Source organism: Narcine bancroftii, chromosome 6 (assembly GCF_036971445.1).
Source record: "Narcine bancroftii isolate sNarBan1 chromosome 6, sNarBan1.hap1, whole genome shotgun sequence".
Taxonomy (NCBI): domain Eukaryota; kingdom Metazoa; phylum Chordata; class Chondrichthyes; order Torpediniformes; family Narcinidae; genus Narcine; species Narcine bancroftii.
The window spans coordinates 9,370,968-9,398,943 of NC_091474.1; the positions used below are offsets into that span (position 1 = coordinate 9,370,968).

The following is a 27,976-nucleotide window of genomic DNA, read 5'->3' on the forward strand; positions in this document are numbered from 1 at the left end:
TTCATTTTCTGTTGTTTAACCAGTGTTGTTGATTTAAAATGTGAGCACATTCTGTAGGGTAAATTTTTGATGTATGATGTGCAGCAGTACCTTGGCCACCACCAAGAATTTTTAGTTATTTATGTCCCCTGTAACTGTTCTAATTCCAACTAATCTGATCCTAGTTTAGATGAATGAAATCCTCTTGCATGAACACAAAATGCTGGAAAACCTTCAGCAGATCAGCAGATTTGTGGAAAGAGAAACCGTTTTTAAGGTCAAAGCCCCTTTGTCAGAACTTCGAAGGGGAATAGGTCTGGAAACACTAAGAGAGCAAAAAAGGGATCCGGCCTGATTGAGAATTCCAAAAAAAGAGCCCAAAAAAAAAGTCCGGTGGTGGGGGAGGTGGTGGAAAGAACTCATGGCCAGAAAAAATAGGCATGAAAATAAGTGGTAGAAAAATAAAGCAACATCCTGTTTGGCTTGAAAATCATTTTGATGGAGATGGAGCAGGACTGAACTGAAGCCTTTGCTAAAGATTGCGTAAGATTTCAAGCAATGGAAGGGTCTGGGGGGCGGGGGGATACTAGAGCGTAGAATTGGCTGGAGAATTTGTGGATTTGAAGGGTCAGGTGGATATTGGAATTCATAAGCAGTTAAGAGTTTGACATCTGAAGATGAGAAGAGAAAAATGATCTGTGGCAACATTGAACATGATGACAGCTTTGAGTATAGTTTTAAGCAGTATAGTTTGAAAGACAGGACAAATGTATGTTTGTGGCAAAGCAAGGTGTTTTGCGTGGATCTGTAAATCTGATTTAAAATAGTGCCTTGAAATAGTGGATGGTTTGAACATGCCTGTGACCCTGGGTGGGTCCAAATTGTAAAGGATGGAATTTTGATGGAAACCAAATAGGGTGAGTTGAGTCCAAATAATTTGAGGGGGGGGGGGTGGAGGGATGAGTTTTGGTCAAGATTAGAGAAACTGACGGAAATCCCAGCAGAGATCACAGCCGAACTTCAAAGTTCACATGAAGGCGAATTCAACAGTAATGGAAAATCTCTGAATTGTCTTCTTTTCAAATTTGCATCCAATATCCTTTCGATACAAATTTGAACCCTTTGGAGTTTGTGTATATATTTTTTAAAAACTCAAAAGAGATATAAATATATAAATAAATTAAAGGATGCGTTTTTGATGTTCAATATTCCATATTTTAAATAATTTCAGCATGCAGGTGTCAGAAAACTGATGTCTACAGCTCAATACCCTAGGCCACTTCTGTTTAGCACCATGGGATGGTGGTGCTTACCTCTGTCTAGATCCTGATTATCTCACTCTTCCATTTTATTAACTCCAGGGAAAATCAGCTATTTTATGAAACCTGTGCCCTCAATTTAACCCATAAAGGCACATGGAATTGAAGTTTTCAGTGGGCTCAATAGTTTTATGGAGCTACTTGCGCTGCTCAATATTACAACCTGTTCTATTACAACTCTGAACCACATCATAGGAAAGATGTATTGGGAGGAAGGTTTACCAAGATTTTAACTAAATCAGAGTTTATAAATATTGCCATTTCCCCAGGAATTTAAAGAGGTGATTTGAATGAGGGCTGAGGGGCCAGTTTCTGTGCTGTAGAACTCTCTGGCTGATAATCCAGGAACATTATCAAGGTAGGAAATTTCCAGAAATTTTGCTAAATGATAGTGGACTTGCCTTTTTTTTAAAAAAAGTATCTGATTATTATTGACAAACTTTTTTTTGCTTTCTCCAATAGTAAGGTTAATATTAGTTTTGGCCAGACTGTGAATTCTTTTCAAACAACTTTGGACTATATTAGCACCACAGAAATCCTTTAACAGAACACCAATTCTTTTGTTTACACAAATCCTCAGTATAGAATATTTTCAGGGAAAATTTGATATTCAAGTGACTGAGTTGTGCTAATGTCACCATGGCTATTTATGCAGATTTCAAGTTGCAAGGCGAGTAAACAGTGTCATTGAATTGAAAAGTATTTAGGAATAGCAGTCCAGATCTTTTTATTATAATGTGATTTATTATCGTTGACTGCCAAACTCCATAGGGGCAGAGGGTGGAGTTAATAAGGGGGTGGGGGGAGAAAACGGCATGAATTGTCACTGCAAAATACCCAGTGACTTGCATTTAAGGAGATCGGTTGTTGGGGATCTGGAGCAGCTGGGAAAAATGGGCTGTAAAATGGCAGATGGAATTTCACCTTTGTGAGGACAAACCAGAGCAGGAGTAGCATGGTAAAAATGATAGGGAACTACAAGAGCCTGTCAGAGGATTGTGGGAGTACAGATGCACAAAGCTTGAAAGTGGTGTGACAGAGAGAGAGAGAGGATCGTAAAAGAAAGTTTTTGGCATATTGGCCTTCACAAGTCATAGAACTGAGTTCAGAAGTTGAAATGTTATGTTGAAAATATACAAGACATTGTTGAGGCCAAATTTGGAGTATTGTATGCAGTTTTGGTCACCAACCTACCGGAAAAATGTCAAATAAGATTGAAATAATTGAGAAAATTTTCAAGGATGTTGCTGAGGCGTGAAGAGTTTAGTTGTAGATAAAGGTTGAATAGGTTAGGACACTGGCGTCACTAGGTGGGGGGGGGGGGTGCAGACCGTGCCAGGTGACGTCGTCAGAGGGGATGACGCCAAAATGACTGTCTAAAATTTTTGTGCAGTGTTTCAGCAATTTGTTATTTTTTTATAAAAATATCCCCGTAGTTAGTTATAATAACAAAAACATTTTTTGTAAGCCCAGCTTACTTACAAGGCTAAAACTCTGTGCTAATTCATTTTTTGAACCTTCTCATGCCCCCACCTCCCCAAAACCCTGCTCAGTGCCACCACTGCCACCCTGGACACACCTGTTTCTTCCATTCTGAAACATTCGTACCTTCAGTGCATGGTGGTGAGGGGGAACAGCGACACCGTGAGTTACCGCGGCAGATGGGAGGAATATTTGAGGGTGTGGTCTGGGTGTAGATCTATAGGACCAGGTGGAATAAATAGTTCACCTTGCACTTGATGGGTTGACAGGCTTGTTTCTGTGTTGTTTGGTAGAACAGGCTCATGGGGCGAAACTGTCAATTCTTGTTCAGTTTCCTTACACCCAGGTTGGACCCCAAGTTTCACTTTGCATCAAACAGACTTCATGTGAGATAGTTTCACATTTTTCATTGTTGGTAAATGTATCTGGAATAAATGTAACCCAAGAACTTGGATAAAATAATGTAAAGCTTGCATCACATTGTACATCCAGATCACTTTTGAGAAATCAATCATTATACTTATAAAAGGTGGCTTTAACTAAAGCTAATAACCAAGGACAAAATGTGCTGTAAAATTCGATCTGTGACAATTTTAACTTTATTTTCAAAATCTATTAAGTGGATTTTCAGAATCAGAATTTATTGTCATGAACATGTCACAAAATTCAATGTTTTGGAGCAGTATCAGTACAAACATTTATATAAACCATCTTACAAAATAAGTTTTTTAAAAGTGCAAGAAAAAGTCAAAATAAAGCATTGTCTGTGGTTTATTGTTCATTCAGGAATCTGATGGCAGAGGGCAAGAAGCTGTTTTTGTGCAGCTGAGTGCTTGGCTTCAGGCTCCTGTACCTTTTTTCCCCGATGGTGGCAGAGTGAAGAGAGCATGGCCTGGTTTGGGGGTGGGGGGGGCAGGGGCGGGGGGGAAGGTGGTCCTTGAGGATAGAGGCTGCTTTAAGACATCTCCTCTTGTAGATGTCCTCAATGGAGTGAAGACTGGTGCTTGTGATGTCTCAGGCCAAGTTAACAACTCTTTGGAGTTTTTTCTTGTCCTGAGCATTGGCATCTCCATACCAGACAGTGATGCAATCAGCTAGAATACTCTCTATGCCACACCTCTTGAAGTTTTCGAGAGTCTTCAGTGGCACACCAAATCTCCTCAAACACCTCACAAAGTATAGCCACTGGCGAGCCTTCTTCATAATTGCACGAACATAGAGGCTCCAGGACAGATTCTACTGTTGACCCTCAAGAAGGACTTCCTCCTGAAGTCCACAATCATTTCCTTAGTTTTGCTAACATTGAATACAAGGTTGTTGTGACACCACTCAATCAGCTGATCGATTTCCTTCCTGTACATTTCTTCCTTGCCCTCTGTGATTCTACTGACATCCATTGACAAATTTGTAGAAAGCATTGGAATTGTGCCCAGCCACACAGTCATGGGTGTATGGTGAGTAGTGCAGTGGGCTAACCACACAACCTTAAAATGTGCCGATGTTGATCATCAGTGAAGAGGAGACTATGTTTCCAATTTGTACTGACTGGTCTTCTGATGAGGAAGGCAAGGAGCCAGTTCAGAGGTGGGTGCAGAGACCAGCACTGAGCGAATAATGGTAGTGAAGTGTGAGCTGCAGTCAATGAAGAGTATGAGTTGTGCTTTCTAGGAGATCCAGAGCTGACTGGAGAACCAGTGATACTTTGTGAGCTGTGAAGCGATTGTGATGGTAGGAGAATTGTAGTGGGTCCAGTCATTTACTTAGGTACATGTTAATTCTGGGCGTGACCGACCTTTCAAAGTATTTCATCACAGATGTTAGTGCTACTGGCAATAGCCGTTGAGGTAGCTCACTCTGCTCTTGGGCATCAGGATAATTGATGCCTTTTTGAAGTAAGTGTGAGCCTTCAACTGCAGCTGAAAATATCAGTTCCATCCAGCTAGTTTGTTGACACAGATTTTCATGACCTGGTCAGGTTCGACATCAGTGCCTGTTGCCTTGCGAGGATTCACCCTCTTGAATGGTGTTCTGATGTCATTCTCAAGGACAGATATCACAGGATCCCCGGCCTTTCCATAGTTATCATAGTAATAAAACAGTTTCATATTGCATGAAATTTCTTTTTGCCTGCTGTAAGGCAGACAGATTTTCTACTGGCAGGAATTGCCTAAGTGTGACTTGCAGTCAGAGAGAGAAGCCAAAGAGAGTCCCCCTTGTATATTTGTAGGCCACCTCTTATAATTGTGATTGAGTTTTTTTGTTTAACATGCAAATAAAAATATTTCTTCGAATGTAGCGGGTAAATATGAGTCTTAAGATTGCTGGCAGGTTCTAAGTATTTTGCCCATCCACTCACACAAATTGCTCTTGATTCATCAGTCCATACAATGTGGTCTATTTAAAAATATTTAATTTTTGTTTCTTTTTCCAAAAATTATACAGTGACATTTTAACTATATACAATATATTAAACTTTTTCTTACAAATGCAACAAACAAAAACAAAACAGTCCCACCCTCCTCCCTTTCCATACATACAGATCCATTCACTGTCAGAGCGTACATTTATTTTAAGTATATAGAGTACATTTGGGGAAACGGTTTTTAAAAAATAGTTACTTTTATATCTTTTTTTTCTTCCTTTTATTACTGTATCTGGGCTCCTATGTGGTCCAGGTATGGCTGCCAGACCTTCACAAAAGTGTCATATTAATTCTTTAAGTTGTATGTGATTTTTTTTCTTTCTCCATAGCTGTTTATTTCTGCAGTCCTTCATGCTATAAGTAGAGGGGAATCGACCTTCCAAGTCAGGGGTGTCAAACTCAAATTCACGGAGGGCCAAAATTAAAAACTTGGACTAAGTCGAGGGCCGAACTAAATATTTATTGAAGATTTTCAACAACATCTGCATGTTTTCTCTTCTTTCAACATATGTAATGTTAAACTTTTTCTTATTAAAATAAATGTTTAATAATAGTTTTGGATAAACTCTTTCATTGTCATTGGCCCATTTCCTTTGGAGTTCTGAAACCGTGCATATGACGAGTCAATGAGGGATGATTAAAGCAGTGGTCTTCAAACTTTTTCTTTCCACCCACAGACCACCTTAAGCAGTCCCTTACTAATCACAGAGCACCAATGGCACAGGGACGCAAGTGGAAAGAAAAAGGTTGAGAACTGTTGTATTGTGGTAACTCCACATCTGATTAGGTTAATTGTTAGGCAAGTGGTCAGAGAAGGACCCCCCCCTCCACCCCAAGAAAGGCTTAAATCACAGGAACAAAATAAGCTTCCGTCTCACTCCTCCCAATCTTACACACAGTCCTGATGTGGAATGTGGGGTCGCAGCTCCACGTTCACCCGAGTTCAGGTGCTGTCTGTGTGGAGTTTGTACGCTCTCCCCTTGTCTTGGACCAACAGGTCGGTCGCCTGACGAAGGCACCCGAACTCCCCGTTGAAACGCCGGCGTCCAGGGCGGTGGAGGAATTGGCTGAGAAGAGCGCGTTGCTCCCACCCCCCTCCCATGGTCGGAGAGGGATTAAACTGTGATCTCACGGCACTGGGCTCATCTCCAACAAAAGGAGCAGGAGGCAGGGTCCACTGCACACGGAGCGAGGGGGAAGGCATCGCCAACGAGACGTTCGGTCTGGCGTCGCCGCTGAAGTGCAGACCCAGCGAGGATGGTCCCCAACTCCAGCCGCGTCTGTGTGTCCGGGAGCCGGGCGGGCTGAGTGCGGCGCTCCGATCTCCAGGATTCGGGGCTCTTGAGATCCCTCCACACCTCCGGTGTCTTCATTTTCACCTTCAGTGTGCATGCGCTATACTGGCGCGGCAGCCAGCGGGCCAACTCTAATATATATTTAATATGATCTTGCGGGCCAAATATAATTATATCGCGGGCCAAATTTGGCCCGCGGGCCAGAGTTTGACATGTGTGTTCCAAGTGATCACAATACATTTTTTTCACCCCTGCCAGTGCCATTTTTATAAATGAGATTTGATATTTGGTCGATTTGTGACTTATTTCTTGAAATTACCTAATAGATGTCGCTCCGGGTCACCTGTGAAGGTCATTCCTGTTATCCTGGTTAACTTTTCTCTGTTTTTTTTTGCCAAAATGGCCTCACTTACATGCAAGACCACATGGCATGTAAAAAAAAGTTCTGTCTCAGACTCACACTTAAAACACATCTCTGAAATTTCAGCTTTTGATCTGTGTAACTGTAATGGGGTAAGATATAATTGATGTCATGCTGTCCTTACACCAATCTGAGCAGCTTCTTTCTGAAATCACCACACCCAAGTCTGACTCCCATCTTTCCCTTGATCTCTGCAACCTTGGTTTTCCACTTTTGCTCTGGAGAGCATGGTACATTTTTGTTATAGATTTGGATGTATTCCCCATCCAAACTATACAATTTGCTCTTGACCAAGAAATTACAACTTGAATGTAAATAATTTATTACAGTAAAAATTCCATACCATGTGTTATGGACCCTGGACAGCTTTCTTTTCGAACCAGGGACAGGACGAAATATGTAGCGGGAAAGAGAGGAGCCCGCAATTTGGGAAGCGCTGAAGCAGTGTACTGAGAAAGCGAACAGCTAATTGGAGTGCGAGAGTCACACACTGGGAGAATTGACAGCTGTCAGAAGCTAGAGAGCCCCACGCTGAAGCCGGTGGGCTCCTGGAAAGCATGCCCACTGTTGTCAACTGCTTTCCACCAATCAGGAGAGAGCTGATGCATGTGGGCAGTTGAAGAGCCCAGCGCATTGAGTTTGAACAGTTAGTCACTCGACAGTTAGTCGGATGGTGGTTAATCAGTCAGTCTGTGTGTGAGTGCTCACCGGGCAATTTCAGCAGGGAAGAGGCTGAGTTGCTTCATTCGTGGGTGCCAACACTGCTGTGAGGAACTGTCTGTCAGTGTGCTCACTCAACAGCTTCAGTTAGAAGAAGACTAAGCAGCTTTGTCCATGGGTGCCAGCACTGTTGTCCAGACAGCAGTTTGTGACACTGATTCCCAGTGTGAGTGTGTCCATCCGACCTGTGCTTCTCCAGTCCCTTTTCAAGAGGAGAACTTTGTGTGGTAGAAGTCATTTGACAACCCTAAAAAGTGATTCGGATATCACTGTGTGAAAATTTCCTTGTGAAGAAATTAAAGGTGGTATCACATTAGAAACTCAGGAAAGTCTCTCATATTCCCCTGTCAAGGTCGTAATTCTGTAGTGATAACAGGCTTTTCTCTCCACATTCAACTAAAAGATCTGTGTGCAACTAAACTAAGAAACCTATGCCTGGAGACCAGATTCTGTGGACTGTTCTTTTGACTGACTGACTTGTGGTTTTGTTTTGGGATTTTTATTTTGGGCTTAATGGTCTGGGTTTTTTCTCCACATAAATGTTACGAATATCTGCTATTAATATATAGTTTCCAGAAAGGCTTATGTTTGGGTGTTAAGTTTTATTGAGTTAATTCTATTACTGAAAATTGTTAATAAATTTTGAGTTAAACTTAGCCCATCTTTTATGCATCTCTCAATTGATGCTGGTGAGGTGTAATACATGAAATATTTGAGATGCTAATTTCTTGACAAACATTTTTAAATTAAAAAAATTAAACCATATTTGTGATCTTCAGTTTTTCTTTTATAGTGTCAGTTGTTCGACACAGAAATTGCTCATCAGCACAACTCATTCACACTTAGCCAAACTGCCTGAATGGGTCTGTTTTAACTGTGTTTGACCCATGTCCTTTTAAACCTGTCCTAACCATGTACCTGCCTAAGTCTTTTAAATGTTGCCTTTGTACCCACCTCTACCATTCATCTGGCGCAGCTTGAACCATAGGCCCATCGATCTTGGGTTCCATTTTAACTTGCCCCTCTCATCTTAAATCAATTGCAATTTCCTGCTGTTCATTCTCAAATTTAACCTTTTTGAATCCTTTCCAACTAATGTATCGCATTCCAACCTTTGTTCTTCTTAAAAAGTACTTGGCAAAGCCAGGATCTACAATCTGTGTTTGCAAAATGTTTACCCTGAAAATTGGCACCCAATCATTCTTTTTCAATCAAGCAGCAATTCCAAGTGTGAAGATGATAAGTTGTCCTCTCAGTCAAGATATTTTCTCACAGGCTTTGCTTGTGTAATCTATATAAAACTTAGAAAACAAGAGTTCATCAACAGTCTATTGAGGTTACTTTTGCTGGCTATTAAGCCTCACCAGCATTAGTTTTCATCGCCGAGGCTAGCATATTATCCATGAATTCTAGGATATAATTATTCCTGTTCCTGTAAAGTAGTGTGTGTTAGGGCAAATGTATAACAGTTTGCCTTGTTGAGATCCAAATGAACAAGTAATCCAAAGGTTTAGATAAAATTTCAGGTGAAATGGATGGAATTTCTCGTTTATCCACTGCCTTGAAATTGAATTTTTATTGCTGTATGTGCAGATATTAGTAGGCTAGAGAAAAAGTTGTAGGAACATTCACACAGGTTGCAGAAAACCAGTTAACGTTCTCTGCATTGATAGCTATGCCCTAATATTAACAGAATGTTGCACAGAAAGCTTGAAGAAGTGCAAGTGTTCAGTGTTTTCTGTGTAGTGTGAATCTGCATCCAGACCTCACCTATAGTTATTAAAAGCTTTGGCATAAATGCACCAAGTGATATTCAATGATTAAGCATTGGGAATATTGCGTTTATTGTCAAGGAATATAGAAAAGTCCAGCTTAGTTTGACAGATATGGTTTTTTTTTTTATTTGTGGAAGATGTTTTGGATGAGATGCATTTTAAACAATGAGTAATGTTATGAGTCCAGAGGGCCCCAAAACCCAGCAGCAATAGAAATTTACCAAGACAAGTGGTTACTTAAACAAAAGTTACTTTTAATTATCTTTAACCATGAAAACAGGATCACACTTTAACTTATTCTTCTTTGGCTTGGCTTCGCGGACGAAGATTTATGGAGGGGGTAAAAAGTCCACGTCAGCTGCAGGCTCGTTTGTGGCTTATTACTATTAACTTATTACTATTAACTTAACCCCCTTCTAATTCTAAGCGCACTTGTTTGTAATATGTGTGTAAGTTCAGAAAAGTTCTTTGATTGACAGACCAAACTCACTTCTCATTCCTCCAAGTGCACCAGTATCAGGCAATTCTTATACTATGCACAGAATTTAACATTTATGAATTTCACCAGGCTTTGGTGCTTGAAAAGTAAATAGTTATCGCTCAGGAAGGTTCTTGTCAGTTTTCAGAAAGAGATTTGTTGCTCGTTGGACACCCACAACTGATTCCTTTAGATCAGCCATTTCAGTGTCTTGCAAAAGAAACTTGCCCCATCAGGGTTTTCCAGATGATAACCTTTCTTTCAGGTCACCACAGAGTTCCTTTTTGTTTCCCTTATTTCAAGTAAAACATTATGCAGCCAGCCCTCTCTTCTTGTATGGACCTCAAGGGCTTTGACCAGGCTGAACTAAGAACTCACAGCCTGTCTTCAAAATGGGTTTTTTCCGCAAGCTGTCCCAGTAGATTTTTTTTTTAAAAATTGAGACTTGCAGCATGGCAACAAGCCATTTCGGCCCACGAGTCCATGCTGCCCAATTTAGACCCATTTAGCCTACACCTCCAGTATGTTTTGAACCAGAGCGACCAGGGAAAACCCACAAAGATATAGGGAGAACAACTTTCAGACAGTGTGGGATTCGAAGCCCGGTGCCAATCACTGGCATTAATCATGCCGCCCCACATTACATCTGAATATAAAAGTAACAATAAATTGTTGACATATCCAGAGTTTTTAAATTACTAATATAATCATGTTCTTTCAGGAAGCCTTCAGAAGAAGCTGACATGGATGAAGTTATGGCAGCTACAGTTTTGACTAGTCTCTCCACCAGTCCACTGGTCCGCAGTCCAACCTCAGGAACACACATGTTGGGTAGGTTTTCAAACTGAGACAATCTTTATGCTCTCTCTGTCAGTTCTTCTAATCATGTTGGAATTAGGGTTGGAATTGATTTGAAAATAAAATGGCTGATGTTTGCACAGCAATTTGATGTTGGCCACTAGGTGTGTGTAGATGGAATTATCCCCATGTGTGATTTGCATATCCTCAAAACTATGCACTAAATTAGTGTCAGACTCTTCCATTATTCTTGATCATAGAGAAATACAGGATTCCTGATACACAAAACATTTTAAATTGTGTATTTGAGTGTGGTTGAGGTTACATCACTATTTTCCTGCAGTTTATAGGCTGTCCGAGTCATTTTCCTTTGGTATCTCAAATAAAGAAGATCTGGAGGGAATTAAATGTACATGCCCCATCTGCCATTGCCAATTCAGAAATGCATGGGGCAAGCGTCAATAGGATATGAAAATGGAGATTAGTTTAGGTATGCTGTCAATTTTTTATTCATTGAGACCCATTGCATGGCTACCACATTGACAATGGCCATCTCAATAATGGTAGTACCATCAACTTTATGGAGATTAGGTCAGTACAGATTTGCTTGTTGCCCTTTAGTTATTGCTGCTTCTGTGTCTTGCCACTTTGTTCTGCAAGAAATGTAAATGCTCTAATTTTTTTCAAACATTGGTCAATCAGTTCTTGGTTGGAGTACTGCATGCATTTGTGGTCATCCCATTATAGGAAAGATATAAAGGTGCTGGAGAGGAATGCAGAGCAGATTCACCAGGAATTTGCCTAGGACAGGGAGTTTCAGTTATGCGGAGAGACTGAAAAGGCTAGATCTGTTTCCTGGGAATGGAGATTAAGAGGTACCAGGTATGTAAAATTGAGGATAGATAGGTAAATGGATAGGTTGACTGGATGGAAACCTTTTCCCTTATTCAGAAGTGGAATTAAGACATAAATTTTGGGTAAGAAGAAATTTAGAGAGATCAAATGGTTTTTTTTTCACCCAGAGAATGGTGAATGCCTTGAAAGTGCTGCTTGGATGAGTGATGGACGTAGGCAAGCACTAAAATTACCACACCATAGGAAGCTATGGGCCAAGTGTTGAAAGATGTGATTAATCTGGATGAATCTCCACTGATCAGCCATGGATATGGTGGGCTGAATGGTCTGTTTCCATTCTGTGTGACTTGATCTCTCTGGAGAAAAGTGAATTGGCGAGTGTCACACCATCTCTTGGCTGAGCTTGAAAGACTGGCAATGTGCTCAAGCTGTAAAATGAGATGTGAAGCTTACAGTGGTGTCCAATATGTTTTGATTTTATGAAGATTCTTGGTAAATGACTGATGAGAAATTGCTGAATTGAACAGCATTTGAACATAGTTGTACAGATAGCAGAAATAATATTTCAAAGAGCATTTGTTTATTTGACCAAGTATATAATAACATTGCATCTTTGGGGTTATCTAACTTCACTGTAAGTATCTAGGTTTAATTCGTGGAATAGGAATGGTGTGAAGTACATTTGGATGTATTGTCCAACCAAACTTGAACAGTTGAATGTGTACTAAATTCTTTTATTTTAAGGTTAGGATGTTAACAGTCTCAAGTAATTATTATGTAGAAGTAAATATTTCAGAATAATTTCAGATAACTGGTATTGATGCAAGGCAACATTGTTCAGAAAATATTCCTCTCTTTGGTTCACATTGAACTGATCAATCTCGTTAACTGTTTTAATTCTGCAATGTGGTACTGGATTCCTCCTGTAGGGGAATGTTAATAGTTTGTTTCAGTCGTTCTGCAACAAGTATTGTATCAGACAATCTTTCCTTTAGAGAATGGGAGAGAAAGGGGATCAAAAGAATAGAAAATTGTTTTTCGGGAAATAAAATATTAATCTTTTGAACAAATGAAGTGCAAATATGGTATAACTCATGCTACAATATTTGCATACCACCAACTGAAAACCTACTTTTTAAAAAAATTTTTTATTTTTCACACTATGAACCATACTGACCAAAATACATACAGACATTTTTCTCTTGAATATATAGTGTCATTTTCTCCCCTTTCTCCCCCCTCCCTTCCCTCCCTCCCTCCATTTATTCAAAGTTCAATCTATACGATACATTAAACCTGTTTAAAAAATGTCATCACTTAATAAAAATAAACAAGAAATTTTTGTATCTTTTACTTTTACATACTGGGTCAGTTCATTTCGTTGTCTTCTCCTTCTGTCATTTTAGGTGGTGGAGGTCCGTGGTAGGATTTCTCTATTGTGTTTCATGTACGGTTCCCATATTTGTTCGAATATTGTGATGTTATTTCTTAAATTATATGTTATTTTTTTCCAATGGAATACATTTATTTATTTCTATGTACCATTGCTGTATTCTCAGGTTGTCTTCTAATTTCCAGGTTGACATAATACATTTTTTTGCTACAGCTAGGGCTATCATAATAAATCTTTTTTGTGCTCCATCCAAATCGAGTCCAAGTTCTTTATTTCTTGTATTACTTAGAAGAAAGATCTCTGGGTTTTTTGGTATGTTGCTTTTTGTGATTTTTAATTAATACTTGGTTTAGATCTTCCCAAAATTTTTCCACTTTCTCACATGCCCAGATTGCACATATTGTTGTTCCTGTTTCCTTCTTACAGTGAAAACATCTGTCTGATACTGTTGGGTCCCATTTATTTAACTTTTGGGGTTGATGTATAGCCTGTGAAACCAATTATATTGCATCATGCGTAACCTCGTGTGTATTGTATTTCTCATAGTTCCGGAGCATAGCTTTTCCCATGTTTCATTCTTTATCTTTATGTTTAGATCGTGTTCCCATTTTTGTTTAGGTTTACAGCTCGTTCTCCTTTTCTTGCAGTTTGATGTACATGTTTGTTATAAATTTTTTAATTATCATTGTGTCTGTAATCACATATTCAAAATTGCTTCCTTCTGGTAACCTCAGACTGTTTCTCAATTTGTCCTTCAAGTAGGTTTTCAGTTGGTGGTATGCAAACCTTGTATCGTGAGTTATATTATATTTGTCCTTCATTTGTTCAAAAGATAATAATTTATTTCCCGAAAAACAATTTTCTATTCTTTTGATCCCTTTTCTCTCCCATTCTCTAAAGGAAAGGTTATCTATTGTGAAAGGGATTAGTTGATAATTTGTTTTATTCCTTTCTACGTGAATCTTCTTCCAAATGTTGAGCAGATGATGCAATACCAGTGAATTCCTACGTTGTACCAATTTTTCATCCCATTTATATAGTATATGTTCAGGTATCTTCTCCCCTATTTTATCTAGTTTTAATCTGGTCCAATCTGGTTTTTCCCTTGTTTGATAAAAATCCGATAGGTATCTTAATTGTGCGGCTCTATAATAATTTTTAAAGTTTGGTAGTTGTAAGCCTCCTTGTTTGTACCATTCTGTTAATTTATCTAGTGCTATCCTCGGTTTCCCCCCTTTCCATAAGAATTTCCTTATTATTTTCTTTAGCTCCTTGAAGAATTTCTCTGTTAGGTGAATTGGTGATGATTGAAATAGGTATTGTATCCTTGGGAAGATGTTCATTTTAATACAGTTTATCCTTCCTATCAGTGTTAGTGGTAAGACTTTCCAGTGCTCTAAGTCGTCTTGTAATTTTTTCATTAATGGCTGATAATTTAGTTTGTATAGATCGCCTAGATTATTATCTAGTTGTATACCTAGGTATCGCATTGCTTGTGTTTGCCATCTAAATGGTGATTCTTTCTTAAACTTTGTGAAATCCGCATTATTCATTGGCATTGCTTCACTTTTATTTGCGTTGATCTTGTACCCCGATACTTCTCCATATTCCTTCAATTTCTTATGTAATTCTTTTATTGATATTTCTGGTTCTGTTAAGTATACTATGATGCCATCTGCAAATAGACTGATTTTATATTCCTTCTCTTTTATTTTTATCCCTCTTATTTTATTTTCTGTTCTTATCAGTTCTGCTAGTGGTTCTATAGTTAACGCGAACAGTGAGGGAGATAGTGGATATCCCTGCCTTGTTGATCTGCTTAATTTAAATTGGTTTGATATATATCCATTTACTGTCACTTTTGCCAATGGTCCCTTATATAATGCTTTAATCCAATCAATATATTTCTCTGGTAGGTTGAATTTTTGTAGTACTTTGAATAAATAATTCCATTCTACTCCGTCAAAGGCTTTCTCTGCGTCTAAAGTAACTGCCACTGTTGGAGTTTTGTTTCCTTGTACTGTATGGATTATGTTAATAAATTTACAGATATTGTCTGTTGTTCATCTTTTTTTAATAAATCCAGTTTGATCTAGTTTTGCTATTTTTGGTACACAGTCGGCCAATCTGTTTGCTAATAGTTTAGCTACTATCTTATAATCTGTGTTAAGTAGAGATATTGGTCTATACGATGCTGGTGTTGGTGGATCTTTCCCCATCTTTGGTATCATTGTAATTATTGCTGTTTTGCATGAATCTGGTATGTTTTGTGTTTTTTCAATCTGGTTCATTACTTCCAGGAGAGGAGGAATTAATAAGTCATTAAATGTTTTATAGAATTCTATTGGGAGTTCCATCCTCTCCCGGCGTTTTATTGTTCGGTAGTTTTTTTAATATATCCTGTATTTGCTCTATTTCAAATAATTTTATTAATTTATTTTGTTCCTCTGTTTGCAATTTCGGTAGTTCAATTTTAGTTAGAAATTCATCTATTTTGGCTTCTTTCCCTTAGTTTTCAGTTTGATATAGTTGCTCATAGAATTCCCTGAAGTTTTTGTTGATCTCCGTTGGGTTATATGTAATTTGTTTGTCCTTTTTCCTTGATGCCAATACCGTTCTTTTAGTTTGTTCTCTCTTACGCTGCCACACTAGTATTGTCTTCATTATGTTTTTCTCCACCTTATATGTTTGTAGTGTTTGTAGTTTTCAACTGAAAACCTACTTGAAGGAGAAATTGGGAAGTAGGCTGAGGTTACCAGAAGGAAATAATTTTGAATATATGATTACAGACACAATGATAATTAAAAGATTTATAACAAACATGTACATCAAACTGTAAGAGAAAGAGAACGAGGAAACAAGCTGTAAACCCGAACAAGATCTAAACATAAAGATAAAAAATGAAGCATGGGAAAAGCTATGCTCCGGATCTTTGAGAAATACAATAAACACGAGGTTACGCATGATACAATATAATTGGTTACACAGGCGATACACCACGCCCCAAAAGTTAAATAAATGGGACCCAACAGTATCAGACAGATGTTTTCGCTGTAAGAAGGAAACGGGAACAACAGTACATGCAATTTGGGCATGTGAGAAAGTGGAAAAATTTTGGGAAGATCTAAATCAGGTATTAAATAAAATCACAAAAAGCCACATACCAAAAAATCCAGAGATCTTTCTTCTAAGTAATATAAGAATATAATATAAGTAATATAAGGGTCCTCTACTGGCGTCACCTACAGCTCCTTGAATGCTTCCATCAGCGCTGTCTCCGCTCCATCCTCAACATTCATTGGAATGACTTCATCACCAACATCGAAGTACTCCGCAAGTATCGAATCCACGCTGCTGAAGACCCAACTGCACTGGGTGGCTCACGTCTCCAGAATGGAGGACCATCGCCTTCCCAAGATCGTGTTATATGGTGAGCTCTCCACTGGCCACCAAGACAGAGGTGAACCAAAGAAGAGGTACAAGGACTGCTTAAAGAAATTTCTTGGTGCCTGCCACATTGACCATCGCCAGTGGGCTGATCTCGCCTCCAACCGTTCATCTTGGCGCCTCACAGTTCGGCGGGCTGCAAGCTCCTTTGAAGAAGACCGCAGAGCCCACCTCACTGACAAAAGACAAAGGAGGAAAAACCCAACACCCAACCCCAACCAACAAATTTTCCCTTGCAACCGCTGCAACCGTGCCTGCCTGTCCCGCATCGGACTTGTCAGTCACTAACGAGCCTGCAGCAGACGTGGACATACCCCTCCATAAATCTTCGTCCGCGAAGCCAAGCCAAAGAAAGAAGATAAGTAAAGAACTTGGACTTGTTTGGATGGAGCACAAAAAAGATTTATTATGATAGCCTTAGCTGTAGCAAAAAAAATGTATTATGTCAACCTGGAAATTAGAAGATAACCTGAGAATACAACAATGGTACATAGAAATGAATAAATGTATTCCATTGGAAAAAAAATAACATATAATTTAAGAAATAACATCACAGTATTCGAACAAAATTTGGGAACCGTACATGAAACACAATGGAGAAGTCCTACCGCGGACCTCCACCACCTAAAATGACAGAAGGAGAAGACGAAATGAACTGACCCAGTATGTAAAAGTAAAATACACAAATTTCTTGTTTATTTTCATTGTGTGATGACATTGTTTAATGGGTTTAATGTATCCTATATGTTGAACGTTGAGTGGGTGGAGAGAGGGGGTGAAGGAGGGAGGGAAGGGAGGGGGAAAAGGGGAGAAAATGACACTGTATATTCAAGAGGGAGATGTTTGTGTGTATTTTGGTCAGTATGGTTCATAGTGTGAAAAATAAAAAAAATTTTTAAAAAAAAGTATTGTATCAGACCATTAGGATAGTCCATGATTGTGTGTCGGTGTAAACCTAAATTCACAGCATATTTTCATCTGAAGTAGTTTCTTGAGTCAATGATGACTTGTTTCCACTCCATTTCTATACTTCAAAGGTGGTTAATGCCTTATGTTCCTATAACAAAAAGAAACTTCAAAAAGTCATTCAGTCTAGTCAACTTTTTGCCCCATTGGACAAAATCAATCAGATTTTGAATTCATTGGGAGATTTTTTGTTCCTTGGAAATAATTAGTTTGATTTGGTAATCATGCCCATTGCTTTCAGCTATTCTAACAAATGACCTGAGCAGATTGCACATTCCTTGGATAGACCTTTTAAGAAGGTAGTGGTCCTGAAAACTCCCCATAGCTCTCTGGCCTATTATATGGCATTACCGCTTGGCAGGCATTCCATACACTGCAACTGTTTCTTCAAATTCCCACTGGGGTGGGAAAGCTTCAAGGAGCTTTTGTTTTGGTTTTTATTTTTCAGCATAGCCCTGAAAACCCTGCTACGTAGAACTCTGGAACCAGATAGTTTTTGTCCATCTCATCAGCTCTTAAAGCTCATTTTAATTTTCATCCTACTGGAAGAAAATAAAACTATTTTATTAATTTGCAAAAAAAAACCTCTTTGTTTCCTTTCCAGATAACTGTAAAGTATCAAAAGAGGGGCCCACTTTGTCTGTCAGCTGTGACAGCAGCACTACTAGTGGTAATTGGAGTTGGGACATTCCAAGTGACCACTCCAATCCGTCTACCCCATCGCCACCACTGCCAGGTGATGTCTCCAAACCTTTCCCATTGTCTGGACAATCAGATGATGGCATTGATGAACCAGAGGCATCTCACTTCCTGTTTGAGGAACCTACTCCAAGGAAAAGAAAGGTTTGGTTTAATTTTTATTCCTGAACTTAATTTATGTAGTGTTTGTATCTTGGACCTACTTCAAAGCTACTTAATTGTCTAATTTACTGTTTTAGCTTTTCTCTGACTGACTCAACACTGTTCAATTTGTTTAATTAACTTGATATGAAAATAGCAGTTTTATTTTGAGCTCTCATTTTTTTCACTGTCAAAGATGAGTTTTCAAGAGAGCGTGCCATTTTATCTTTCTTCCTGTTCCCACTCTGTGTCTTCCTCAGGCTCACCGCGAGAGTGAGGCCTTAACCAAACTAGAGGGGGCAAAATCCTTGTATTTTGTCTTGGTAGTCTACAGCTTAATCGTATGAACATAGAACTTTATAATTTCAGGTAAAGATCCTCCCTTCTCCTTCAGCACCCCTTCTGTACTTTCTTTCTCCCCATCCCCCCTTTTTTTTAATCGCCCTACCCAGCATCCCACCTCATCCCATCCCCTTTCCTCTTTGATTCTTTACCCCTCCACCCCTGTCTCCCCACTAGGTTCTTCCACTCTCTCCCATCATCAGATCCAATTTTATACCACAGTTCTAAATCTCACTACTTATATTCCTGCACTGGCAAGCTTTGTCTTCTAATCATCCACTCAACCATGAATGACTCCTCTTCCTCCACCTGACCCTTTTCTTGCCTCTCTTCTTTTGTCTAACATCTACCAACCCTTGCCTCTGTCTGTCATATTTCACCTCTGCCTTGTTGCCCCAACCCGTGTGGGGGATCTCCCTCACCCATCCCACCCTGCCCTCTCTTCACTGGTTTTGTACTAATTTTCAGTCCTGATAAAAGGATTTGGTTTAAAACATTAACCATTCTTTTTTTTCTCGCACTGATGCTGCTTTACCCACTGAGTGCCTGCAGTAGATTGGGAATTGTTTCACAAGCCTGGATAAATGTAGTATTTGGCTCGAAAACTGCTGAATTGGATTTCCCTTTCCCCTGACCAAACTTGCTACCTCAGTTGAGGATATTTCTATTTGGATCAAGAGGAAGTGCAACTGCCTGAGTTTCTTCACACACTTTGTCCTTCAAAGATTATTTTTATTGGTGCAGTGTGCAAACACTTGGGAAGATGGCTATGTGTCATGTCTGTCTTCTAGTTTCAGATCACAATTGTTTAGTGCTTTAGAACCTGAAATGTAAAACATCCTAACGCCCTTTGAGGGAGGGATTAGTTTAGGGGGAAAAAATATATAGTGGTGGAAGATTATGGGGTCGAAGAGGAGGTTATAAATAGGTAACAAAGCAAGATGAAATGTATTCTTCTATCATAAGAATTATGTTGGCCTGCTGCTGAGAAATGAATGGGGATACATAACTAGGGTATCCAAACAGAAATGTGATGCTAGGAAAATTGCAGAACTAGGGTAGAAGAAAACATCAAAAGTATTGGAATATAGATTGTTCTTTAAGACAGCCTCCATCATCCCAACACCCAAGAGGGCATCAATAACAGGCCTCAATGACTACTGCCCTCTGGCACTGACCTCCACCATTATGAAATGCTTCGAACATCTGCTGTGTTTTTTAAAAAGGTGATGAGTTATCAGACAGAAAATGTGAGAGGTAGAGAGGGAAATACCATGGGGCAAGAGGTTTTGATGGGAATAAAATAAATGCAGATAAAAAAGAGATGGAAATGGTGGAACTGGGTACCTGCAATTAGGAAAAATCAACATTCATACCATTAGGTTTAAAGTGTCCAGGAGGGAATATTATGTTTTTCTTCAAGTTTGTTTGGCCTCAAACTGTTGATGGATGAAGCCAAGGACATGTGTGTATGAATGGTTGGGGGAGTTGAGATGGTTGGTTATAGGAAGATCATGCTTCAATCTATAAACAGAGTGTAGTTGCTCAGCGAAGCAGTCACCCAGTCTACATTGGGTCTCGCCAATGTAGAGGAGGTAACACAGTACACTGAATTCAGTAGATTAGGTTGGGCATTGTGAATGTAAAGCTCTGCCTCATCAGGAGGGTCTGTTTGTGGCCATGGATGAAAGTGAGGGGGGACATTTTTTGCACTTACTGCATTTACAGCAGGAGGTGTCTAAGGGGTAGAAGAGTTGATGGGGGTTTAAGAGCTGTTTGTGGGTTAGTTTGGGGTAAGGCAAATTGGAGTAAATATTGTTTCACAGATAAGATATTACCTGAAAATTGTATGGGGACTTTGTTTTTGTGTACGGTGTTAAAAGGTTATTCCTACATAAGCTGTATTTGCAGTCGGCAGAGTTCAGGAAATATCTTCATGTGAATAACCAAAATAAGAAGATACCATATATGCCAGCATATAGGACGATGCCAAAATTTAAAATTGTCACCTCCAAATCAGGGGTTGTCTTGTATGCCAAGTATAAAATCCGCTCCCTAGCCCTGGTCAACACTAATGGAAGCAGCTATTCTGGTCAAGATGTTGGTGACAGCGAGCCAAGTGAGAGAGAAAATGAGCGAGCTACACCTGGTAATCAGCTTGTGTTAATAGCAGCTTAAAAGTCTCAACCTTGAGACCCAGGAACTGAATTAACTCAACCAGCTGCGGGAGGCAGCCACCAAAGCAATAATCTGGAACAAAAGAAAATCAAACAACAAATTCAAATTACAACAGCAGAGGTTCAGAGATGAGTGATTAGGCACTTTCAGGTGGCCAACTGCCCCGCTTGTAAAGCTGCATATTTTGGCAATGTGCAGCTGTCGGGAGGCCACGTGAATGCGCAGGAGGCACCTGCGAGACGAATTTTGTAACCCTCCTCCGAGAGGGATAATCGTCACACCACAGTGACCTCCCCAGCCATCTGAATGCAGCCGCCTGAAAGCGGCTGCTTTTGGGATGACAGTCAGCTGGAGAGCGCCTGACGGCTCTTCTCCCAGCTGCCCTTCCCCCCCCCCCCCCAGCACAGGACATCAGGGCAGGGGCAGCTGGCGTGGGCTGTCAGCATGGGGACGTCTCTCCCACAGCCCAATATCAGTCCCCACACTGGGGCGGCTGGTGCGGGTTGAGAGCACGGGGACGTCCCATTCACAGCCTGATATCAGTCCCCACACTGTGGGGCGGCTGGCGTGGGCTATCAGCGTGGGACGTCCCCTCACTGATCCCGCTGCCCCGCTCTCCCCGCTGCCCCGCTCTCCCCACAGCCCGATATCAGTCCCCACACTGCGGGGCAAGCTGTCAGCGCGGGGACGTCCCGCCCACAGCCCAATAATGACAGTCCAAAGGTCAGTCCATGGTCCATAACAGTAGGTTTTGAGCTACTAAATAAGACACTGCAAGTTTTGATGCTGGTCATGGACCATGTCTGCTCCATGCTTCTCTAGAATTGGCCAGTACCAGTAACTAGTTAAGGATAGGTGCAGCGCTGATAGCCTGCGCTGGCTGTCCCAGCTCTGACAGCCAACCATCCCAAATCTGACAGCCCAAGGGACAGGAGCCGGAGTGCGCTCAGCTCTCCCTTCAGGTGCCCAGCGCTGTACTTTTAGCACAGCCACCTGAATGATAATTCAAAGGGCCACTTCCTCTTCTTCAGACACATTCTTAGGGCACAGACTGTAATGATCTGGGTTTTTCACATATACACTGTCTACAACTATATCATCTTTATATTTGCTATAGATAGTTATAGTGGGGTTAATAGTGTTCTGACATATTGTTAATAATCATTAACACCTTTTTGAATTGTCTTCTGTTGTTTCTGGTTTGAGACGTAGCACTACACTTTAAATGGAAATTCTGGGGCAGTCTTGTACAGAGTCATCTTTTATGCCCCCATAAAGGGTAATTTGACTATATGGCACAAGTCTTGTATTAAGAGCTTTAATTGTGAAAATCCATTATTGCACATTGTATCACTGCTTTACTGCAAAATTGTTGTCAAGTTTTAAAAATGTTATTTTAGCTAATTTAAAAAAATATATTATTTGATCATTTCAAAAATGCTATTTGTTTTTTTTAAACTTTAGTACATGTGGTTTCACCATTTCATAAAGGTGGTATACATTCAGAAACCTAATAGGTTTTGTACTAAAAAGCTTCATTGAAACAAAATTTCACAAAAATATGAAGTAATTTAGCAAGCTTAAAAAAGTGATAAGAATTGTTTAATGTAAATAAAAATAACTATCCATAACCTGTAATACTTAGTTATAAAAATAATGCTAAGAAGACTTGAGTTTGGGATGTACTGTCAGCTGTGGACTGTTCCTTCTTGGCACCATACGTGGTGATATTTTTGGTTCGTTTTCAATATGTTCCAGAAATACCTCCTACTGGAAATCATTTCACCATATGGAAAAACTGCCTCTTTCTCAAAAGCATATTGAAAGTGTAACTTCAGCTCCATTGAATTTGTAGTAAGTTGCCAACCAGAGTGAAACACTAAAGTCTGTAGATGCTGTGATTGCAGCAAAAAATTAAATGTTGGAGGAACTCAGCTGGTCTCACAGCATCATCAGAGAGGTAAGGATACACTACCTGAGCCCTTTTTCAACCCCTTGACACTGCAAGACCTGTTGAGTTCCTCCAGCATTTCTATATTTTAACACATTACCAACCAAATTTTGTTGCATTTTTACACTAGGGTGATGCCAGAACTTTCTCTCATGCCCACCCTTTGTATTTTGCTTTGAATGTACCCGAAGCACAGTTTCCATTTTTTTTAATAAAATGGAAAGATTTCATTGAATGTATTCTTAAAAATGAAATTTAAATAAGTTTTTTTTTCTTCACAAGATATTTGAGAAAAGTTATTCGATTAAAATGTAAATTATTTTGGAGAAATTGAAATGCAAATTTGTAAAATTTCACACTTTTCTTCTTGCATAAATGTTTTTCATTTCCAAAATCTGTACAGGATTCTGTAGTGGCTGGAAAAATGTGACTGGAATTTCTGCTTCATTTTATTAAGCAACTGCCAGTGCAATTCATGGCACAGTTTATCTTTGAAAAATATGTAAAGTAACTCCCTTTGATAAAGTTTTTATGATAAGTTTGAATTATCTCCATATGTATACTTTAATAATTTTTTTAATGTTTTGGTCTTCTCTGAATGTTTAATTTGAAGGTTGGTATTCTGGAATTGCTTCAGCAATTGGTCTCTGCAGCAACCACAAAAGAGAACAAGCTTTTTTTTTTGTTGCTTAGTTTTTTTTTGTTGCTTTTCATATTCCCTTACAACTATTTTGTTAACAGAGGGAGGAGACTTCTATTGCTCTTTCCAGTATATTAATTAGCTGGGAAGGTCTAAATGCATGTCATTGCCATTTTTTTAAGGATATATTCAGCTTGTTTTTACATGGTGAGGTTAAAACATTACAGATCAAGAATTTTAAACATGAATTTCTTAAAGGATAAAAACTAAAATGTGTAAGGACTGAAGTTAAAGAGAAGGATATTTGAGCAAAGGTAGTTGCTTTGGACAGAAGCTGTGTCCACCTTGACTTTCTACTTTGTATAATATATGGTGATGCATTGTTTTTGGGTGCAAGTTAAGTAAAGTGTGGTGTAATGCTCTTTTTCTTTGCATGAGTAAAATAGAACTTAATTTCTTAAGAATACATTTTTCATCATGTCCATTTTTCTCATGGCCTTTGCCAGCAGAGCCCCAGCCGTTTACAAAAATCTAGAGAGCCATGTGCTTTGCGAATCTCTTGTTTTAACTTTGATTGGAGAACATTGGCAAATGGAGTAGTATAAACTGACATTTCTTTTTGCATAATTTTGGCATGGACAAATTGTGGGGGTTGTCCAAGGCATAGATTTAAAATATCCTTTTCAAATACTTGCAGCTGGATGTGGGCTGAAGAAATAGTTTTCAAATTATTTGAAGAGTTTTCACCCTTTTTTAAAATTTTTGACACTGTGAACCATATCAATCAAAATACATACAAACATTTCCCTCTTAAATATACACAGTGGCATTTTTTCCCTTTTTTTCCTCCCCTACCTTCCCTCCCCCCTTCCCACCCCCCTCCAAACCCATTTAACGTTCAACATCCTCACACAATGAAAATAAACAAGAAAATTGTGTCATCTACTTTTGCACATTGGATCAAGTCATTTTGTCTTTTTATCATTTTAGGGGGTGGAGGTCTGAGGCAAGCCCTCTCTGTTGTGTTCTGAGGGCAATATTAACACTATTTCTTAACACGGTGGCGCTCTTCCATTTCTGTGTAGTAAATTCAAATAGTTTTAATTTTTATTAAAAAGCTATCCATTGAATAATTATGCTGAGGAAGCGAGATTGATGATGTAGTGATAACCCAAGCTCAATTTTGGTAGAGTTCGGGAGTGGTACTACAATCAAGTGGAAGTTTGAGCAGATTGTTTGTAACAAATAACAGCCATCAGAAATTCAGTAGATAATTTCAAAGAAAAGATTGTGAAGCAAGGTGAAACTTTCCTCCTGTTTAGACCAATTTCAAGGTTGATTAGGGATTTGTACTGGCGAGATCCTTCCCCTTTTATCAAGCACTGGCTTTGGTTTTCTCTATTGCCCCTATCTTAATACTATATACAAATAGCACCTGGTGTCTCAACTGCAATTGTACGTAAATCTGAATCAACGATACTGCAGGAGTTTTTCAGTTTGAGGATGCTGGCTGGCCTCCAAGCCACTACAGTAAAGCCACTTTCCTCCTCTGCCCTCTCAAATATTAATGAAAATCAGCTAGGAAATCCACTGAAATACTTAAAGATGATGTTAAATAACACTCTACAGTAAAATCCCCATTATCCGGAATTCAAGCAACTGGTAAAAAAAAATTGCGGAAAATAAATAAAATTGGTCCTCTCTAGCAATTAGTTTGCCAATCACGCAACCCGCAATCTCAAGCATTTGGCACATTCACTTATCTGGAATGTATCTACCAATCCCAAGAAGTGCTGAATACTGTGTGGGGGGGGGTGGGGGGTAGGGGTTTGCTGTATTTTGAACTTCTGCAAGTAACAATGCCACAAAGAAAATTCTGAGCATAGCATCAAAGTAAGATTTCAAGGCAAAAAAAAATCTGAACTGCTAGAGGTTTCGCTATCAGGCAGCATCTGTGGAGGGAAAGGATTGTTGGCTTTATTTTTGAGAGCCTACATCAAGGTGGAGCAAAGTTGGGAGGTGGGGTTGCCGTGGTGAGTGTAGGAGCAGAGTTGGGAGACAGACTGAGGAGGATGGGTGGAAATAGAGAAATAAATAAAGGGCAGAAGGAGCCAAGAGGGGGTGAGGGGAAAGCAAAAGGTGGAGACAGAGATTGGAGGCTTGTGTGGAGGCACAAATGCTAGACTCAAAGTAAGATAAGTGGAACTAGATAGGAAAGGGCTGATGTACAGCTTAAACCAGATAGAGAGAGGATAGGAGACCCTGTAGAAAGATGTGTGTGAGATGGGTGGCGGGGGCGGGGGGGGGGGGGGGAAACAAAGTGATGGTGAGCTAGAGTGTGTTATGGAAAAAAGGAAGGTGGGAGGACCAATGTGGATCAGAAGGTGAAAGAGAGTGGATGTACAGGTGACAATGGTCACGAGAAGTTGGAAAATTATACTGTTATGCCATTCAGTTTTAGACTATCCAGGAGAAATAGGTGTTCTTCGGGTTTGCTTTTTCCTTTGGTGATGGAAAAGGCCTAGGACAGACACACTTGTGTAGGAATGAAAAGGGAAACTGAAAATGTATGTAACTGAGTGCTCAGGATGGCCATTATGTACAGAGTGCTGATGTTCTATGTGGTCCATGATTCTTCTCTCCAGTGTAGAGATCATTTTGAGGGCAACAAATGTAGTAGAAGGATTTGGAAGAGATGCATATGAATCTTTGCCTCAGCTGGAAGGGCTGTTTAAGCCCATGAATGATGGTGAGGAGGGAGGTGAAGAGACAGGTGTTACATGTCTGAACAGTAGCAAAGTTCCTGGGGAGCAGGTGGGTAGATAGGAAAGGATGAATGGATCGAGGAATTACAAGCGTGGTCTCTGCGATTAAGTTTAAAAGAAAATGTTGAAGGGGGCACGAGGGCAAGATGTGGCATATGGTGTGATCCCATTGCAGCTGGCAGAAATGATGGATAATCTGCAGAATATGGATGCCAGTGGGTTGAAAGGTGAAGACTCCATTGTCTGTATGGCTTGGAGGGAGGAGATTTCAGTACTAAAGACAGGGAAATGGAGGAAACGTGAGAAGTCTTTTTGATTGAACTTGAGTCTCTAAAAAACTATTTTCACCATAATTTATCTTGGCTGATGTTTCACCTTGCTAAATTTTCCACTGGTTCTGGTTGAGATTTAGTATCAATGCTTTGTTCATTTGGCTCCATCTGTTCCATTCTGCAGAACTCCATGAAGGTCATGTTTAAATGTTTGTGGAAGAATTGTGGGAAAGTTCTAAGTACGTCATCAGGGATACAGAAACACGTACGCACACTCCACTTGGGGTAGGTTTGAAATATTGGCATTAAAAATAAGAGGCTGTAACAAGGTTTCATTTAAACTGCTACTTCATCCTTTCTGTTATGAATGTTTGAACAATTATTGTAGTATTATGCTTTCTGTCCCATTTTCAATCATTATAACGTGAGAACACTGTAGGAGCAGGCGTCGGGCATCTGGCTGGTCAATAAGGTCACAGTTGATCTCACTGTGGACTCAGCTCTACCTGTCTGCCTTTTTCACCATAACCCTTAATTTCTCTACCTCTTCTCAAATTTATTCAACTCTGTAGGAATACATTTAATGAAGCAGCCTCTACTCCTTCCTTGTGGGGAGAATTTCAGATTTACTCTTCTGGGCAGATCAGTTCCTCCCCATCTCCATCCCTGAATCTTATGTCCTCTAGTTCTCCTTATCTATCAGTAGAAACAAATTTCCTGCCTTTCTCTCCCTTTTACGATTTTGTGCTTCTAATAAGATCCCCTCGTGTTCTTCCGAACTCCAGCAAGCATAGTTCCAGGTAACTCGATGCCTCCCCACAGGCTAAACCCCCTCATCTTTGGAATCAACCTGGTGAACCTCCAATATACACCCTCTACACAACAGCATGCTGCAATCTTTCACCATTTAAATAATAATCTGACCTGTTTTCCTTCCAAAGTAGATCACTTCACATTTAGCAATATTGTATTCCATCTGGTGACCCTCTATATCCTCTGCACAATTTACTTTTGCACTTAATTTAGTGTCACCAACAGACTTCTGTGCACTACACTCAGTCCTCTCTTCCAATACATTAACATATATTGTGAACAGTTGCACGCCCAGCATCATCCAGCACTTTTCTCATTACTGATTGCCAAACAGAAAAACACCCATTATCCCAACTCAATGAATCAACCTTCCATTGATTTACCAATCCTATATTCATACTGCCCTTAACTCTGTGTATCTTTATCTTCTGGGTTAGGGTTTTACACAGCACCTGATCAGAAACCTTTTGGAAATAAACTATACAAATCTACCTGTTCCTCCTTTTCTACTGTGTTTGGTATAGCCTCAAAGAATATCCATAAATTGTCAAACAGAAATTGACCTTGCTAAATCCATGCTCTGTCTGCCTGGTAGAATAATTTCTATCCAGATGTCTTGCTTGTTCTTCCAAAATTTTAGGTTCAAGCATTTTTCTATCTCCACACACTAAGCTAACTTTGTTTTATTTTTACTTAGAAAGACTCTTAACCAGATTCTTTAAAATTATTAATTCATTTTAAAATGAATTATGGTTTGAGACTGTTACCCAATGGTTTCTGAACTTAGAACAAAAACATAAATGCCTTGTGAGATATTTTAATGAA

At 39.5% G+C, this 27,976-nt stretch overlaps 1 protein-coding gene across 1 annotated transcript in view; it reads left to right on the plus strand.

Annotated features, from left to right (window-relative positions):
* slc2a4rg (SLC2A4 regulator) overlaps window positions 1-27,976 on the plus strand; it is a 48,399-nt gene that overhangs the window by 7,911 nt on the left and 12,512 nt on the right. The window contains exons 2-4 of the mRNA XM_069883861.1: window positions 10,613-10,722; window positions 17,955-18,193; window positions 26,523-26,623. Of these exons, the coding sequence (XP_069739962.1) occupies window positions 10,635-10,722; window positions 17,955-18,193; window positions 26,523-26,623 (428 nt within the window). The 5' untranslated portion in view covers window positions 10,613-10,634. The remainder of the gene's footprint in view (window positions 1-10,612; window positions 10,723-17,954; window positions 18,194-26,522; window positions 26,624-27,976) is intronic.